We start from the raw sequence: 19,326 nt of genomic DNA, 5'->3' as shown, positions 1-19,326 counted from the left end.
CTGAGGAAATTTTAGCAGGCACAAGTTCAAAAATCTAGTATAGTTCTCAAAGTTCTTAACCTTCCTTTGAAACAAAAGATGATCTTGTAGTACAGTAGCTTGAGGAATTTTAATCTGATTAACTTGGCCTGCCAGTTCTTCAATTTTTCCTTCATATGTGTCCAAAGTCTTTTCAAACTTCTGAGTATTAACTGAGCTTTCAACCACCATAGGAAATGCTAAGGAGCATACCTTATATATGAATTCTAGCCCAGACCAAATGGACTCCAGTCACCACCGACTGCCTCATGGTGGGGGGGGGGGATAATAATCAACCCCTCCCCTGAGACTTCCTTGGCCCCTCCAGAAGCAGCCTGTGCCTCACATGGCCCATTGATGGAGTTAACACAGGAGCAGATGATGAGGTCGGCCCTCCAACAGGAGCTAACAGCAGCATCAAGCAAAATTTTTGGTTAGTATTAAGGACACTCTCAGTGCAGTACAGCTGGTTGCTAAAAGTGCTTTATTCTTTGTTGAAAATGTAAATGGGGGAAAAATCTTTTTAAAAATTTGCTCCTGATCGGTTTTGATTAGTGAGATTTCTTTGCACCAGAACCAGCAAAAATATTCTGTTCTGTTGACACTAAATAAGGAAATAGTTTATACCTGTGGAATGGGTTGTCTCTTAAGTCCTTCAGAGTTTCACTTATCATGGAAAGTTAATTAAGGATATATGCTGCTTCTTCTTTTGTGATCTCAAAGCAAAACATATCTCTGAAGCTGTGTATAACAGATGCTTCACAGTTTGGCAAATAAAAGAAAGAGTTCAGCTGGCGTTTTTCATCTAAATATAACTTAATGTGTTTTCTTTTCATTGATATCTGTGTTTATGAATATTGTACTAAGAGAAGAGGAAGAAGTGCATTTTCTAAGGCTAAAGTGCTCTGTCTTTCTAAATAACCTCAAGAACATTAACCGACCTCATAAATTAAAGTGGATGATTAAAGAAACAAATGAGATTTAATCCTTTTGAAGTTTCTTCTTTTTTTGTATTATTTACAAATCAAGAAGCACCACCATTCAAATGTAACTTGTATGAGTGGATGCATCAGGGGATCCAAAGGCTGCTTATAATATTTGCCTGACATACAGTACAGTTCCAAAATGCTTCCTAGTATTTTACAGATTTATTTTCCATCCTCTTCAGATCCTGCTGCTTTTACTATATTTCATTGTATTGTAGGTTGTTGAGTTGATTGGTAGCTAACAGCACAGTTCAAAATGTTTATTTATTTATTTAGTTATTTAGTTGCATTTGTATCCCACATTTTCCCACCTATTTGCGGGCTCAGTGTGGCTTACAATACATTGTAAATGATGGAAATACAGTTTCTTATATTACATTACATTACGATTATGGGTTACATTGTGAACAGATAAAGGAAGACAAGGTCAGATGAGTCGCCTTTGGGGCGTGGAAACTAAAGGATATGGTGTAAGGGATTTAATACGCTGATCGAATAATAGCAAGTGAGCGATGGGGTAGACAGTTTTTATCTGTGGGTAGATATTGAATGGGAGAGTACGGGGACGTGGGTTACGTGGGGTAATATCTTGAGGCATTGTTGTGATGTATATGGGATTTATATGTTTTGCTCCTTGCGGTATGTTTTGTCAAAGAGATAGGTCTTCAGTTGTTTGCGGAAGTCTGTCAACTCGTAGACCGCTCTCAGGCCGCGTGGTAGTGCGTTCCAGAGTTGCGTGCTCTTGTAGGAGAAGGTTGAAGCATGTAGTCCTTTATACTTTATGCCTTTGCACTTAGGGAAGTGGAGGTTGAGGAAAGTTTTGGATGATTTTTTGGCGTTTCTGGGTGGCAGGTCTACCAAGTCGGACATGTATGCAGGGGCTTCACCGTGGATGATTTTATGCACTAATGTGCATATTTTAAAGGTGACACGTTCCTTAAGTGGGAGCCAGTGTAGTTTCTTGCGTAATGGTGCTGCACTTTCGTATTTTGGTTTTCCGAAAATGAGTCTGGCCGCTGTATTCTGAGCTGTCTGAAGTTTTCTCATTATTTGTTCTTTGCAGCCTGCGTATAATGAGTTGCAGTAGTCCAGATGGCTTAATACGAGTGATTGTACCAGGTTGCGGAAGACAAATCTTGGAAAGAATGGTTTTATTCTTTTCAGCTTCCACATGGAGAAGAACATCTTTTTTGTTGTGTTGTTCGCGTGAGTTTCAAGTGTAAGGTGGCGGTCGATTGTTACTCCGAGGATTTTTACATTTTCTGAAATTGGCAAATTTAGTTTAGGTGTGTTGATAGTAGTAAATTTTGTTGTATTGTATTGGGATGTTAGTATGAGGCATTGAGTTTTTTCTGCGTTCAATTTCAGTCGGAATGCATCTGCCCAGGTGTTCATGATGTGTAGACTTTGGTTGATTTCGTTAGAGATTTCGTTGATGTTTTGTTTAAAAGGAATAGATATCGTTACATCATCGGCATATATGTAAGGGTTAAGGTTATGGTTTGATAGAAGTTTTGCTAGTGGGGTCATCAGTAGGTTGAAAATTGTTGGTGAAAGGGGAGATCCCTGCGGTACTCCGCACTCAGGTGTCCATGCAGCAGATGTGGTTGAATTTGATGTGACTTGGTATGAGCGTGAGGTTAAGAATCCCTTGAACCAATTTAGGACATTGCCTCCGATGCCGAAATATTCAAGAATGTGTAATAGGATTCCGTGGTCAACCATGTCGAAGGCACTTGACATGTCAAATTGTAGGAGGAGTATATTGGAGCCGGTTGCTATCCGTTGCTTAAATTTGGTCAGTAGGGTAGTTAGTACTGTTTCTGTGCTGTGATTCGAGCGGAATCCTGATTGGGCATCATGCAGTATTGAGAACTTGTCGAGATAACTTGTGAGTTGCTTGGTTACTACTCCTTTTGTTATTTTAGTTATTAGTGGTATGGATGCAACTGGTCTGTAGTTAGTTAATTCACTAGCGTTTTTCTTTGTGTCTTTGGGTATTGGGGTGAGTAGGATTTTTCCTTTTTCCTTTGGGAACAGACCGTTTTGTAGCATGAAATTCAGGTGGTTTGTTAAGTCTGATATGAATTGATGAGGAGCTGATTTCATGAGGTTACTTGGGCAGATGTCTAATTTGCATTGGGATTTGGCGAATCTTTTAAGCGTTCTAACGATAAGGTCTTCTGACAATACTTCGAAATCGGTCCAGATCCTGTCTGCTGGGTGTATTCCGTCTTCAGGGTCTAGACAGTTCAGGAATGTTGAGTATTCGGTGGGGCTAGTGGGTATTCTAAGTCGTAGTTGTGTGATTTTCTCTTTAAAGTATTTCGCGAGGTCGTCAACCCCTGGTATTTCTTTGTTATTGTTTATGACAGGTGAAGTGTCTAGCAGCTTATTTACAAGGTGGAAGAGTTTGTGGGTGTCTTTGTAGTTTGGTCCAATCATAGTTTTGTAGTGTAGTCTTTTAGTCTGTTTTATGGTGTATTTGTATTTCCTCCAAAGTGATTTCCATGCATTCAGTGTGTGTTCATCTTTCTTTTTGATCCATGCGCGTTCTAGTTTTCTAACTTGTGTTTTCAGTTCTTTCAGCTCTTCGGTGAACCATGGATTTGATTTTTTCCTGTGCGATGTTCTGGTTTGGATTGGGGCAATTGTATCTAATGTTGTTTTACATATGTTATCCCATTCTAGGAGGAATTGTACGGTGTCAGTGTTTAATGGCCGTTCATTTTGGTAGACCTGTTGCCAGAATGATGTAGGGTCTATCTTTCCTCTCGTAGTGTATGTTGTTCGTTCATTTTTGTTGACTGCGTTTCTGTGTGTTTTTCGCCAGAGGAGGGAGATATGTGCTTTATAGTGGTCTGTCCATGGTGTGGGTATCCATCTTGTGTCTGTGAGTCGGATAGTTGAATCTTGGTCGAATTTGTGTGTGATGATGTCCAGTGTGTGTCCTTTTTCGTGTGTTGGTTGGGTGTTTGGAGCGTGTAGGTCCCAGAGTTTCAGGAATTCTTTACATTCTAGTGTGTTTTTTGAAGTGTCGTCTTCGAGATGTAGGTTGATGTCTCCTATAATGAAGATATTGGAGGCCGAGACACATGTGTTCGAGATGAAGTCCATGAGTTGCGCTTGGGAGTTTTTCCATTTTCCTGGTGGTCTGTAGAATAAAATTGTGTTGAGGTGTCCTTGTAGGTTCGGATGATTGATTCTTGTCGAGGCTATTTCGAGTTGTGGTGAGGTGGATTCACCAGTAGTTGTGATGGTGAACTCGGATTTGTAAATTATGGCTATTCCGCCACCTCTTTTTCCATTTCTTGTCCAGTGGTTGATTTTGTAATTTGGTGGGCATATGTTTTTGATGGCGGGGTCTGTGGGGCCGTGAAACCATGTTTCCGTAATGAATAGAAGGTCTAGTTTCTCTGTGGTAGTCCAGTCTAGTATGTCTATGGAATTGCTTACCGCTGATCTTGCGTTGATGTATCCTATTCGGATTGAGCTGTATGGTTCTGTGGGGAGGTTAGATGTGTTTATTTTTATTAATTGTCTGTTTCCTCGATTATTGGATTTGTTGTTGTTGGTTTTCTTCTCTTTCTGTTGGTGGTATTCATAGGTGGAAACGTTGCCTTTTGGTTGGTTATTGTTTTTTTGGTTTGGTGAGTAATTGGTAGGTTGTATATATAGTTGGTGTGTTGTGGTTGGGTTGCTGTAAAAGTTAGGGGTGGTCCATGCGTAGTGGATTATAGGAATGAGATATATTACTATCAGTAAATTATTGGTGTTCATGTTGGGTTTATGTGGACGGTGTTCGGGAGAGTGTGGGTAGTGTTGGTGGTGTCAGTAATATTTGTGAAGGTGTTGGTTGGTGTTGGTGATATTTGTGGCATGTACTGGGAGATTTTCAAGCGTGATATAAGCCTGTGCACTGTTAAAGCAATTAGATGAAGTATTTAGAGCATTAGGAGAGAGTCATTCGGCATGCAGCAATTATCTAAGGTATAAAACGCTCTTTGTCATTCAGCGAGAGTTCTTTAGACAAGCTATGAAGCCTATTAGCAGTTGAAGCCTTTAGGTACAGCATTTAGCGTGATTATAACATTTAACAGAAGTTTTTCAGCATGCATAAGCATAATTTCTAGATAGAGCAGTCATTTAGAGAGAGTCCATTCAGACACCCTATAAATCAATTTAGCGATTAAGCTATTAGAAGATTCATTCAGAGTAATTATAACATTGAAAGGAGAAAAAAAAAAAAAAAAAGTCTATCAGCCTGCAGAAGCATAGCATCTGGATAGAGCAAACAGTTTATTTAACTAGGTAATAACAGGAGTTCGGGACTCTAAAAGTACGGCAATAACAGCTGTGGAAAATAACCTTGGGTAGATTCAACCAGGTACTCGTATCCGGGAGGGGTGAAGGTGGTGGTGGTAGCCGTGGTGGCCCCGGGTGCCATCCACGCCGTCGTTGAGGGCCGCTGTCGGAGGTATGAGAGTGCAGCCCTTAGCCGTCTCAAATCTAATCCCGTCGCTGGCTTTTATCTCGTCCTCCTGACGTTTTGCTCCTGCTGGTAGATGAACGCTCCAGGGGTGGTTGCGATCCTTGCCTCGATGGCCAATGCTTCCCTAGTTTTTCCGGCCTTTTCTCTTTCTCGTGCGCCCGGATTCCTCGTGGCCTGGTGTCCCGCGGTGCGCTCGAGTCAGGATGCTGCTCTGTCCCAGTTCACATCGCGCGTCGGGCAGGACCGCTGCTGCAGGTACCACTCGATCACTGCTCCCCTGTTCACCCTTGAGCCCCGATGGGTTAAGCGCCGCGATTTTTACACTCGGCCGCAGATCCCTCCAGCGTCCGGGGCCACTGAGACAGCCGCGGTTCAGGACTTCGGATCTCGGTGTTTCCGGGTCAAATTCCCTAAGTCGGCATATGTTGTCAATAAAACTGTTTGCTCTTCCAATTCATGTGCACATTTGTTGCATTGTATAATTCACCAGAGCACTGTGCATAGCACTAACAATTTCTTTAAAGTTTTGACACATCTTCTAAAGTTAATCAAAAGCAATGGTCAATCAAAGAAAAATTAGATGCATTTGATATGTTAAATACAGACCTTTCCCAAGCAAAAGTGTCTCGTGATATTGGTGTAAGGGTGTCGGCACCTTATGTTGATCGAGAAATTACAGACCGGTAAGCCTGATGTCAGTTACGGGTAAAATATTGGAGACTATTATAAAGAACAAAATTACAGAACATGTAAATAAACATGGTTTAATGGGACAGAGTTAGCATGGGTTCAGCCAAGGAAGTCTTGCCTCACCAATTTGCTTCATTTCTTTGAAGACGTGAATAAAGGTGGATAAAGGTGAGCCAGTTGATGTATTGTATCTAGATTTTCAGAAAGCTTTTGACAAAGTACCTCATGAGAGACTCCTGAGAAAATGAAAGAGTCATAGGATAAGAGGAAATGTTCTGGTGTGGATTAGCAATTGGCTCTTGGACAGAAAACAGAGGGTAGGTTTAAATGGTCATTTCTCTCAATGGAAGAGGAGGATGAATAGTGGAGTACCACAGGGATCAGTACTGGGACCGGTGCTATTTAACATATTTAGAAATGATATGGAAATTGGAACAAGTGAGGTGACTAAATTTGCAAATGACACAGAACTATTTGAGGTTCTTAAAACGCATGCGGACTGTAAAAAAATTGCAGGAAGACCTTAGGAAATTGGAAGACTGGGCATCCAAATGGCAGATGAAATTTAATGTGGACACATGCAAAGTGATGCACATTGGAAAGAATAATCCAATGTGTTACCTGATGCTAGGGTTCACCTTGGGTGTCTACTAGCACCCAAGAAAAAGATCTGGGTGTCATTGTTGATATTATACTGAAATCTTCTGCTTATTGTAAGGTAATGGCCAAAAAAAGCAAACAAGATGCCAGGAATTATTAGGAAAGGGATGGTGAATAAGACTGAAAATACTTCTCTGCGCATATCCAGCAGATAGCCAAGACCTGTCGCTTCTTCCTCTTTAACATCAGCAAAATTCGCCCTTTCCTCTCTGAACACACCACCCGAACTCTCGTCCACGCTCTCATTACCTCTCGCCTTGACTACTGCAACTTACTCCTCACCGGCCTCCCACTTAGCCACCTATCCCCCCTTCAATCTGTTCAGAACTCTGCTGCACGTCTTATATTCCGCCAGAACCGATATACTCATATCACCCCTCTCCTCAGGTCACTTCACTGGCTTCCAATCAGATACCGCATTCAGTTCAAGCTTCTCCTTCCTACCTACAAATGCACTCAGTCTGCTGCCCCTCACTACCTCTCTACCCTCATCTCCCCTTATGTTCCCGCCCGAAACCTCCGTTCACAGGACAAATCCCTCCTCTCATTACCCTTCTCCACCACCGCCAACTCCAGGCTCCGCTCATTCTGCCTCGCCTCACCCTATGCTTGGAACAACCTTCCCGAGCCCTTATGCCAAGCCCCCTCCCTGCCCATCTTCAATTCTTTGCTTAAAGCCCACCTCTTCAATGCTGCGTTCGGCACCTAACTCTTACCTTTCAGGAAATCCAGACTGCCCCAATTTGACTGCCCCTATCAGACTGACTGTTCACGTGTCCTTTAGATTGTAAGCTCTTTGAGCAGGGACTGTCCTTCTATGTTAAATTGTACAGCGCTGCGTAACCCTAGTAGCGCTTTAGAAATGTTAAGTAGTAGTAGTAGTAGTAGTATAATGTCTCTATATCACTCTGTGGTGTGACCTTACCTTGAGTATTGCGTTCAGTTCTGGTTGTCGTATGTCATAAAAGATATAGCAGAATTAGTAAAGGTGCAAAGAAGAGCAACCAAAATGTTAAGGGGGATGGATCTTCTCTCGTATGAGGAAAGGCTAAAGAAGTTAGGGCGCTTCAGCTTGGAAAAGAGATGAATGAGGGGAGTTATGATTGAGGTCTACAAAATCCTGCACACAGCTTAATTGGCTTAAGTGCTGATTGGTACTGATTGCTACGTCATCAATAATGAGCACTAATTGGCACTGATTAGAATTTAGGCGCACAACTTGCTAAAGATCTGTGCCAGATTCTGTACGATTTACATCATTTCTGTGCATTGCCGTTGAGACATTCCATAGTTGATCGCGCAATTTCTGAGTTTGAAGGAAGTTCCATTACCATATTTTCTGATTGTCTATAATTGAACGACAACCGAAAAAGATTTGTTTGACCCCTGATGCAGGCTTTGATGCCAAAACACGGCCGTGTCGGGTTGTCATCAGATTATTAATAAAGTTTTTTTGGATTTCCTCAACATCTGTCCTCACTTTTTCGTTTTCATTGTCTTTGACTTGCCTGAGGATTTTCCTCTCTGCTTTTTGTAGCTTGACTTCGCCAGATTCCTAATGCAGGCAAAAGGGGCATGGTTATGGGTGTGAAAATGGGTGTTTTGTGGATGTTATGAAATTTAGGTGCTTAGTTAAAGAGTGGAGGAGTGGCCTAGTGGTTAGGGTGGTGGACTTTGGTCCTGTGGAACTGAGGAACTTAGTTTGATTCCCACTTCAGGCACAGGCAGCTCCTTGTGACTCTGGACAAGTCACTTAACCCTCCATTGCCCCATGTAAGCCGCATTGAGCCTGCTATGAGTGGGAAAGCACGGGGTACAAATGTAACAAAAAAAAATATATGGCCCAGTAGCCTAAATTTATGCACTGGGATTTACGCCATGTTTTAGTTATAAATGGATGCGCACAGATTTAGGCGCTGAAATATCAACTAAGTGTATTCTATCAGCACCTAACTCTAGGTGCCAATTATAGAATATGCTTAGTGCATTTTTTTAAGGTGCCATACAGTCTTCAGGGCTACATATTAGTAGCCATTTCTTCTGCTTCCTATGCAGCTTCTGCCTCAGCAGACTTGATGAAGAGTTGGAGAGAAAATTTCAGAGAAGCGAGCCACTCTCAAGAAAACAAAGCTGCAGTATCTATAACATAAGTGCATAGGGAGATTCAACTACTCTTGCAAACCTTGATAATGTCTGGAGGCATCTCACCCATGGAAGTGCCTCGGAGGGTGTCTATATCAATGCCAGCCACCCCCATTGTATCTTTCCAGTGCATTAATGGTGAAAGCTTCATCAAAACATCTCCTCCTGTGGTTCCTTATTTGATTGAGTGCGCTGAATGTGAAAGCCTCTATGGCAATAAAGTCAGTGGACTAGATTTGTTGAAGTATTTTTGGCACAACCGATTCACAGGCATTGATTAAATATCAGCCCTTGGATATAGGAGAGAGTTGCTGTTTGGTGAGACACACTGTGCTTTATGTAAAATTCATAACCCCTGAAGAAGATGTTTAGAAACAGGGCCGTGTCGGGTATTTTGAATTTGATTTTTGCTGGTGTTCATTTGGATCCTCTGTTCTTGTGGGAGGCCTAGATGAGGATGTGGGAGATCTACTTCTCTTTGCCACTTACATACAAGAAGGTATACTCCAATAATAGTCCAAAGAGCTCTCAGATTTGGAAAAAGACAGGTTCCACACTATTCAGTAGTGGTCAAAACCACATTCAGGAAGACAGCAAATGTAACTCCAGTCTACCTATTCACCTTAGCAAAACAACTCAATCACTTTCAAATCACATTTTTCTTCACGATCTGCCTGTGCTATCCACCATCCATCTTTTGATCACTCATCACAAACTTCCTTGTGCCCTGCTGCTACAAAGTATCTCCACCACGTAATGCTACCACACCATGTTTTTTTGTAAGGAAGGTGTTAGGATGAGGTGCTGTCTTTTGTTTTACACTGACAGAACCTTGATCCACATTTGTGTAGTATCTCAAAAGTGATTTTCACAAATGCTGTTCAGCATGTCATATGACCTTTTCCTTCAGCAGTGTGGTTTTTCTTGCCACCCTCCTGTATAGGCTCTGTTTAAGTATTCTTAAAATTTTTGAAGTCAGCATTTTCCACAGTCTCAGTTAGAGAGCTCTGTAGTTATGTAATGTTAAGTGTCACAATGACTACTTTCCTTAGTAGTTACCTTAACTCACAGTTGCTGATTGGAGGGATAGCATGATCTAGACAGCTTCGTGGTGGTACCAGACTGTTTCCACTTTCTGGTGCTAGACTTGATCAGTGACCCAAGGGATTTTCAAGCACATTGAAATGTTTTCTTCCAGCCTTTATTCAGTCTGCACCTTGCAGTTCTTCTGGCAGCTCCATGTTCAGCATATTTATACCTTTGCTTCATACAGAAACAATTTGATTCTTCATTCAGATATATTCAGATCAGTTCAACTATTGTGAATGGACACAGATAGGCCTATCATGTCCTTTGTTAAGGCTTTTATTTCTTTTTATTATACTCAGTTACCTTTCAAATGCTTTTGTAATTATTCTTTCATATCGAAGAGAGGAGTTTATTGTGTAGATCACTCAAACAAACACCTGGTTTGATGCGTTTGAACTGTATTTTTTAGACAGCAGAGTATACAAAATGTCTATGGATGTAAAAACTTTTACAAGGCACTCTGTACTTTAAGTGGAAATTTTGCTGCCTGGTATGAAGGAGAGGCCGTAAACCCTTTTCCCACACAAGCTGCTTAAATACCTTACTACTTTCAGCAAGATCTCAAGGCTAACTTAGATAGGGATCACCTCTGTGCATTTCATCATTTATTACTATCATGCAGCAGGTAAATTCATCTCTGTACAACCTTTCATTGTCTTGTAACCTCATTGTGATACTAACCCAGCTGATTGAGCCACTTGACTTGTGAGCTGAAGTACCTGACCTGGAAGATCTTATTTTTGGTGGTGATCACTTCAGCAGGCACAATTAGTGAGCTCCAGGCCTTAGTTTTGACAATGTAGTGATTCTGTATATGCATCCAAGTTCCTGCCTAAGGTGGTGCTGAATTTCCACCTTAACCAGACCATTATTCTTCTAACATATTTTCCTCTGGCCACTTGCCCACAAGAGTGCACATGGCTTACATAGTATGGAATGCCAAAGAGCCTTAGCTTTCTTCTGAAGTGATCTAAAGCCCTTAGAAAGCCCACCCAGAATTTCTTTTCTCTTGAATAAGTGTGGTATTATCATAGCTAAATGCACATTATCTGATTGGATAACAGATTAACAGAAAAGAGATGCAATGTCCAAGCAAGCTGAACTGTGGATATACTTGTCAAGGCTCCTGTGTCAGAATGATGGTAGTAGTGTTGGCCCACCTGAGACCAACCTGTATGGAAGAAATTTGTTAGACTGCAATGTGGACCTTGCTCCATACGTTTACATCGCATTATTGTTCGAATGAATCTCCCAGCATGACAGCAGGTGTGATCAGTCTGTCCTGCAGAATTTTTGAGGTTAAGAATCCAACTCTAACCCCTAAGTCCATTTTGTTTCATTTGTAGGTTGCCTTTATTGGAAAAGAAAAAAGTGGCTTGTCACCAATAAAGGCAAGTTTATGCCCCCCCTTTTTTTTAACTAAAGGCAACTTGCAACTAGGTGTTGCATCCAATTGTACCAACTGGTAGTGAGCCCTTGTGCCATTGCCAGGAAGTGGAGACGGGCGCCTGATGAAGCCCCTGGTCTTCACCTAGACCAACCACCATTCCCCAAGAGTTAGGCCCTCAGATTCGGGTGGCCAGCAGGACTTGGGGTCCACGGAAGGAGTAGGAGCCAAGGCGCAGTCAGGATGCCAAGCACGGGTCAGGCAACAGGCAAGGCGAAATCAGGATATCAGGCAAGGCAAAATCAGGGTATCAGGCAAGGGTCAGGCAGCAAACAAGGTGTAGTCGGAATACCAAGCTGAGTCAGGTCAGGCAGCAGGCAAGGCGAAGTCAGGATACCAGGCATGGATCAGGTCAGGCAGCGAGCAAGACAAAGAAATCCCTTGTAAGGGAGAGGCAGCAGGAAGAAAGCAGGAGCACCTGGGACCTGTTGCCGAGGTCCCGATAGAGCTGCAGATGAAGGAATCTGCATGTCTGACAGCACAGCTTCTAAGGTAGGCCCAGGGAGGGCCTACATGCGGTGGGAGGGCAGCACCTTTGGTCAAAGGTGGGCAACTTTCTGTGGGGGTGAGGGGGGCAGGGGAACCCACTTTCTGTCAGTGGGCATGGGGATGCGGCCCACTTTTGGCTGTGGGGGCACCTTGGTTTTGACCAAAGCTGTGTGGTGAATTTCAGCCGAAACCGAAAAACCTGGTTTCAGTCATTCTATACTCACTAATGGTAGTGTTTCCATTGAGGAAAAATAATACTCAGCTACTTTAAGTGATGTCTACAAATCACTGGTGTTTCTACATTATGTGGGAAGTCAGTATTGCTAAGTGCATGCATGCTCATTTTCTTGAACGTGTTCATGATAATCCTAAACCTTTTTTCTGATTATTACTGTTTATCCAGTACTAACTTACATTTGATGGAGTATTAGAACTATGGCAGAAGGTTGAAATTATACCAGAATTTGCCTGGTATTCTTATTTAACTTGGATCTTACATACTACTAAGTAAATTGTGGTAATTCAGGGCCTCCTTTACAAAGCCGCTGTAGTGATACCTGCGTGGTATATGGGAGGAAGCCCATTCAATTCCTGTGGGCTTCCTCTCATTTGCTGCGCGGGAATTTCAAGCGCGGCTTTGTAAAAGAGGCCCTCGAAGAGCTATGGCAGTATGAAAAATTACCTATAGTGTATGAATATTTTTTTCTGTTTCCCAGAATTGAGGAAATATAGCATGACTGCTCTATCATCTCTGTGTACAGGCTTGAACACATTGCGGAAAGGAGTGTTCTACGTGTTTAACATCTTGAACTTATGAGGCATCTCATGCAGCACTTAGTAATATTGTTCCTATTATTTGGCAATATATGCAGTGTAATTTTGATACTTATCTAAATATAACTGTTTTCAAAGAAGCAGAAGATTTAGAAAGGGATATACTTTTCTGGAATTGTTTAATCTATTGTATGATTGATGCAAGTAACGGCTCTTACCTGCATCAATCAGAAAGGAATTTATTTAAGAAACTATTTTTGTTCATTTTCTTTTTTTTTGCCTTAACTTTTTCTGGCATACTACCTTCCTTTCGTAAAGTTGAAAGATGGATTGTTACACTAACCCATGACTTTTGGTCAGTATCTTACAAATGTTATGTTAAAGACCATAGAAGTCTGTTGCATGATGTTGTGATAAAATGATTGTACATATGGTACATTGACTTTGTTTTTATTCACAGCTTGTTTAAGGGTGATCCAGCAGCATTTTTGCCTATGGTCAGCTATGCATTTTCATCCTACTCCAACTATGTTGCAGAAATCCTGGTAGACTCTGATTTGGGATTCACAGCAAAAAGTGATCTACGTTTTATTGAAGCTATCTATAAGGTACAGTAACTGAAGGAATCTTCCTTTTTTTTTTTTGGTTTTTAAAGAGATATCCCCATACCAAGAAAGGGAGATCACACGTAATATATTCAAGTCTTCTAACCCTAGGTGATTATTTTTGAAATGTTCAAGTAGTTCTTCTGGTAGTTTCCATGTTGGAAGAGTATCACAAGTAAGATTTCATGTTTGTTCTTGCAGGTCTGTGAAAATGTTACTAATGGTGGCTTAACAAACTAATTATATAAATTGTTGGGGGTTTTTTTTGTCAAATATAAAAACTAGGGCTATATTTTGATTAAAACTTTAATTGTATGATTAAAGATATATTATTTATTTTTCCCCCACTGCAGCTCCTTGTGACTCTGAGCAAGTCACTTAGGGGGGTCTTTTACTAAAGATTAGTTCAAGCAGGCCCATAGGAATAAAATGGGCCCTGCTGCAGATAACTCGAGCTAATTTTTAGTAAAAGACACTCTTAATCTTCTGTTGCACAGAGTCACCAGGAGCTGCAATGGGGGAAAATAAATAAATAATATACCTTTAATCACATCTACAAATTTTAATCAAAATTCAGCCTTAAAAAAATAAAGAATAAAAAGTAATGAAAAGATAAGAAATACAACATACAGGTTGAAAAATTATAATTTAAAGAATCTAAAACAGCATGTAGAATAACTAAACAGCTTTACAGTTTTCAGAGCCTATTTCAGAAATGCCGCTCTAATAAAAACAGAGAATATGATGGAAGGTAATCTGTTGACTCCTTTTTCCTCTTTCTGCCTCCAATAGTGGAAACACCGCTTGATCTGATTTAACCCTCACTTCCCTTTAAATTCTCTATAGTTAGCTCATGCTTTCTTGAATTTAGACAGTTTACTGCCTCCACATCATTTATAGAAGGCTGTTCTAGATATCCTCTACTCTCTCAGTGAAAAAATATTTTATTCTAGAACTTTCTACAAAAACTGCTTTCCTGATAGCTGATCAGGTGACTTGGTGGCCATGATGTGTACAAGCAGGAGATTGACCATGGTTTAATTTCTGGGTCAGAACATGCGGTCTGATGCTCCAGGGAAGATGCATAATGCAGCTTCTGAGGTTGATTGCAAGTTGTATTATTCATTTACCACAAGTTAGTGACTCATGTGGTAAATTGTTATAGTAAAATGCAAGACTTTATCACACTTTAGTAACTAGACCCCTAGTTCTTACCTTTAAGTTTTGCAGAGTTCTGGATAGAATAATGGTGCATGGTTGCAGTGAGTTACAGACTGAAAGAAACAGAAAGATAACTGCAGGGTCCCCCCCCCCCCCCACCCGAAAATAAAAATAAAAATAAATGTGTTCACAACAGTCTCCCAAAACAGGTAGTGGAGGCCAGAATGGAATACATCAAGACGATCCTATAACATGAGAATATGAACCATGAAGAACTAGCTTAATCTGCTTGCTGAAAAATCACTCATTCTGTAACTTTGATAATTTACTATACTAAATAAATCAATAGAACTTGAAGTACAGTGATAAGTAAAAAAAAAACAAAAACTAAGAACTCTTTTTCATAGGAATTTTTCTTGTAATTATAGGTATTATTTTGGACATTAGCCAAGGAATGTCAGTGTTAATCTTAAAAGGTCTTGTTCAGCTACATTTTGGATTTAGCCAGAGAAACACAGAAGTTTTAAATCCTCCCTCCCTCCCTAATCACACAAAAAGAGTCAGTGCTGTGGGCATTCCTGGGACATGGCTATATTTTGTGCAGATAAATAGCAAGTCTAAAGATATTTGGTCAGCTTTGGATAACTTTTTAAACTGCATATTTAGCTGGCTTAGATTCATACCATTTGATCTGGTGAATTTTGGTTGGATGTGGTCAGCTCAATATTGGCCTCATCTATTTTGTACTGTGAGTGGTATTAGACTGATTATTCGGGTGGTAAATTTATTCAGCTTTCCAAATCCAAGCTTAAAGTTAGTCACAGATTAAGGTTCAATTAGTTTATGATTGTGAATTCTTATACTTCATTTTCTGTTTAAGCAATCTTGATGTTATGCGTATTGACAGGTTTAGAGGAAACATGAGAAAATAATACTTGCTGAAAAAGCATGGTAGATGCCTGGAATAATTTACCAGCAATTTCTGGGAAGTATAGAGAACAATATTTGGATCAGGTTTCATGCTGCAGTACTACAAATGTCTTATTGTTCACTTCCTCATGAGAGAGGTGACAAAGCTAAAGCAAAGGAAGCTTGACCTAGCAACAGGTAATCAACAAAAATAGAGAGAAAAAGAGAACCCATTTAATCAACACATAAATACTTTTCCAGATACAGAATACATGGAGGTATACATTGAATAGTCTACAAACTGCATTAAAAGCAGCTAAGTCAAAAGAGAAGAAGGAAGAAGCCTCAGAACCCTCTTTTGGATGTATGGTAGGGGTTTGGTTCTGAGGCTTTTTTCTTCCTCTCTTTTAATTCAGTTGCTTTTAATGCAGTTTGTAGACTAGCAACAGGTTGGAACCAACGTGCTACAAGTCTTTCTTTCTCTATAATATCACCAAAATTTGTCCTTTCCTTTCTGAGCACACTACCAGAACCCTTATCCACACGCATCACCTCTCGCTTAGACTATTCAACTTGCTTCACATAGGTCTCCCACTAAGCCATCGCTCTCCCCTTCAATCTGTTCAAAATTCTGCTGTATGACTTATATTCCGCCAGTATTGCTATGTTCATATTAGCCCTCTTTTCAGATCACTTCATTGGCTCCCTATCCATTTCTGCATACAGTTCAAACTCCTCTTATTGAATTACAAGTGCATTTACTCTGCAGCTTCTCGGTACCTCTCCACTCTTATCTCTCCCTACACTCCTCCCCGGGAACTCTGGTCACTGGGTAAATCTCTCTTATTTGCACCCTTCTCCTCCACCACTAACTCCAGACTCCATGTTCCTTTTATCTTGCTGCACCAGATCAAAGTTGGTGTTGAGGGTAATGACCCTTGCAGTCTGGGTAGATTTTATCTGTGGCCTTCTGTTGTGCAGGGCCCAGGGCAGATGTCCTTTTGCCGAAAGGTAAAAGTGGTCCTTCATGAAATAACATGCAGAGTTTTAGCCATATCACGGGTGGACAATTTTCAGAAAGCTGATTTTAAAAAATGAAAAGTTACCGATTTCTCTTTTTCACGTGTGAACTTGAGTCTAATTTCTGCATTTAAATGAGCTTTAGTTACAGAAGTAGGTTTAGAAATCAATAACAGTCACCTTAGCATGTGTTTTTATTTATTTATTTAAATTCTCATGTTGCAGGTTCTTCGAGATCAATTTCAATACAAACCAGTTTTAACAAAGCAGCAGTTTCTCCAGTGTGGATTTGCAGAAAGGAAGATGCAGATTGTTTGTGATATAATCAAGTTTGTAACAAAAAAACATAAGGAACTAGCTACTTTAGATAAGGTACCAGTCATTGTCAGTGTTTGTTTATTTAGTTATTTCTGAGAAACTTTAGATCCAGTTGTGTAATACTTGACCCAAAGATGAGATACCTTATATTTACTACTACTACTTATCATTTCTGTAGTTTTATTAAACATAGATTGATTTACATGTTTCTGTTCTTACATTTAAGTGAATGTTTAGGTCTTCCTGTAAGTTACTATTTCCTGTCTTTGTCTTGTAAAATGTTTTTAATCAGCTTGCTTTAAGCCCTGTAAAGATAAAATAAGCCTGAGCCATTGCCACCACAACCAGCTGCAGCAGGATTTTATTTTATTTTCTATTGCCTCCTTGCCCCTACAGAAGGGCTGTCCAAACTATGGGTCACCACACAAAATGGGGTCCAGAATTCACTTCCAGGTGGGCTGAAAAAAAATCCCATCTGTCTGTGCCTCCCAATGAGCCCGCTTTATAATTAGGTCCATCTGGGCTCCAAAGAAGGTGGGGGAAGAGGGCAGCATCAGCTGTAACACTATAGAAGGTCTGAGAGCAGCATTTAAGTATATAAGTATTGCCATACTGGGACAGACCGAAGGTCCATCAAGCCCAGCATCCTGTTTCCAACAGTGGCCAATCCAGGTCACAAGTACCTGGCAAGATCCCAAAACAGTACAATACATTTTTGTACTGCTTATCCAAGAAATAAGCAGTGGATTTTCCCCAAGTCCATTTTTTTTTATTTATAATTTTTATTAGTTATATGCACTTTAACAGACATAACATACTGTCAAGCTAAATACAGCCATGAAATCAAGACAATTATTACAGGAATATCCTTATTCTCCACATACACTCCAACACATTGGCTTCCTTAGACCTCAAAATATAGAAAAAAAGGGGGGGGGGGGGCAGGAATTAGTGAAGTATTACAACATTCAAAATATAAAATAATTTCCACAAAAATTATGGTGTCGTTATTCTTAACTTTTCTTTTAACTCTGACGATGTTTAGTTTCTAGAAAGGACTTAAGCTGATCAGGAACATAAAAAACATATTTTAACTGATTTAACCTTATGACACATTTACACGGATAAGCCAGGAGGAAGGATCCCCCTAAATCTATTACTTTTGACCTCATAGAGAGAAACATTTTTCTTTTTTCCTGAGTTGACTTAGTCACACCGGGGTAAAGCCAAATTTTTTGACCAGCAAAAATACGGTTAGTTGATTTAAAGTATAACCTCATTATTGCATTTAGGTCCTGTTGAAAAACAAATGAAGCTATCAATGTTCCTCTTTCAGTTACGTCATCCATAGATTGCTCCAAAATAGCTGTGATATTTTGTAAATCATTTGATTTTTCTCCTTCTATTTTTTCATTGTACTAGGTAGTATTTGATCCCTTGCTGATTTTGTAAGTTTGCCCACTGACAAAGACATGAGCAGCCCATAATTGAAGGGTAGGTTATTGGTAACAGTGAGAGATAGCACATCACAAATTAAATCCGGAAAATCACATTGTGGAAAGTATATGAATTTATTTGCATTCTGCAGAGGGAAATAAGTATTTAATCCCTCTGGCAAACAAGACCTAATACTTGGTGGCAAAACCCTTGTTGGCAAGCACAGCGGTCAGACGTCTTCTGTAGTTGATGATGAGGTTTGCACACATGTCAGGAGGAATTTTGGTCCACTCCTCTTTGCAGATCATCTCTAAATCATTAAGAGTTCTGGGCTGTCGCTTGGCAACTCGCATCTTCAGCTCCCTCCATAAGTTTTCAATGGGATTAAGGTCTGGTGACTGGCTAGGCCACTCCATGACCCTAATGTGCTTCTTCCTGAGCCACTCCTTTGTTGCCTTGGCTGTATGTTTTGGGTCATTGTCGTGCTGGAAGACCCAGCCACGACCCATTTTTAAGGCCCTGGCGGAGGGAAGGAGGTTGTCACTCAGAATTGTACGGTACATGGCCCCATCCATTCTCCCATTGATGCGGTGAAGTAGTCCTGTGCCCTTAGCAGAGAAACACCCCCAAAACATAACATTTCCACCTCCATGCTTGACAGTGGGGACGGTGTTCTTTGGGTCATAGGCAGCATTTCTCTTCCTCCAAACACGGCGAGTTGAGTTCATGCCAAAGAGCTCAATTTTTGTCTCATCTGACCACAGCACCTTCTCTCAATCACTCTCGGCATCATCCAGGTGTTCACTGGCAAACTTCAGACGGGCCGTCACATGTGCCTTCCGGAGCAGGGGGACCTTGCGGGCACTGCAGGATTGCAATCCGTTATGTCGTAATGTGTTACCAATGGTTTTCGTGGTGACAGTGGTCCCAGCTGCCTTGAGATCATTGACAAGTTCCCCCCTTGTAGTTGTAGGCTGATTTCTAACCTTCCTCATGATCAAGGATACCCCACGAGGTGAGATTTTGCGTGGAGCCCCAGATCTTTGTCGATTGACAGTCATTTTGTACTTCTTCCATTTTCTTACTATG

General features: G+C 40.7%; 1 protein-coding gene across 6 annotated transcripts in view; it reads left to right on the top strand.

The window, feature by feature from the left end:
• CEP44 (centrosomal protein 44) overlaps positions 1–19,326 on the top strand; it is a 149,322-nt gene that overhangs the window by 61,977 nt on the left and 68,019 nt on the right. For 5 of the 6 annotated variants that reach the window (XM_030191533.1, XM_030191534.1, XM_030191535.1 and 2 more), the window contains 2 exons: positions 13,248–13,395; positions 16,708–16,854. In XM_030191533.1, the coding sequence (XP_030047393.1) occupies positions 13,248–13,395; positions 16,708–16,854 (295 nt within the window). The remainder of the gene's footprint in view (positions 1–13,247; positions 13,396–16,707; positions 16,855–19,326) is intronic. The other variant, XM_030191537.1, reaches the window with a different exon arrangement.

This window comes from Microcaecilia unicolor, chromosome 2 (genome assembly GCF_901765095.1).
Source record: "Microcaecilia unicolor chromosome 2, aMicUni1.1, whole genome shotgun sequence".
Lineage (NCBI taxonomy): Eukaryota > Metazoa > Chordata > Amphibia > Gymnophiona > Siphonopidae > Microcaecilia > Microcaecilia unicolor.
The sequence above is the reverse complement of the archived record's forward strand: the minus strand, read 5'-3'. Positions and strand labels throughout refer to the sequence as shown.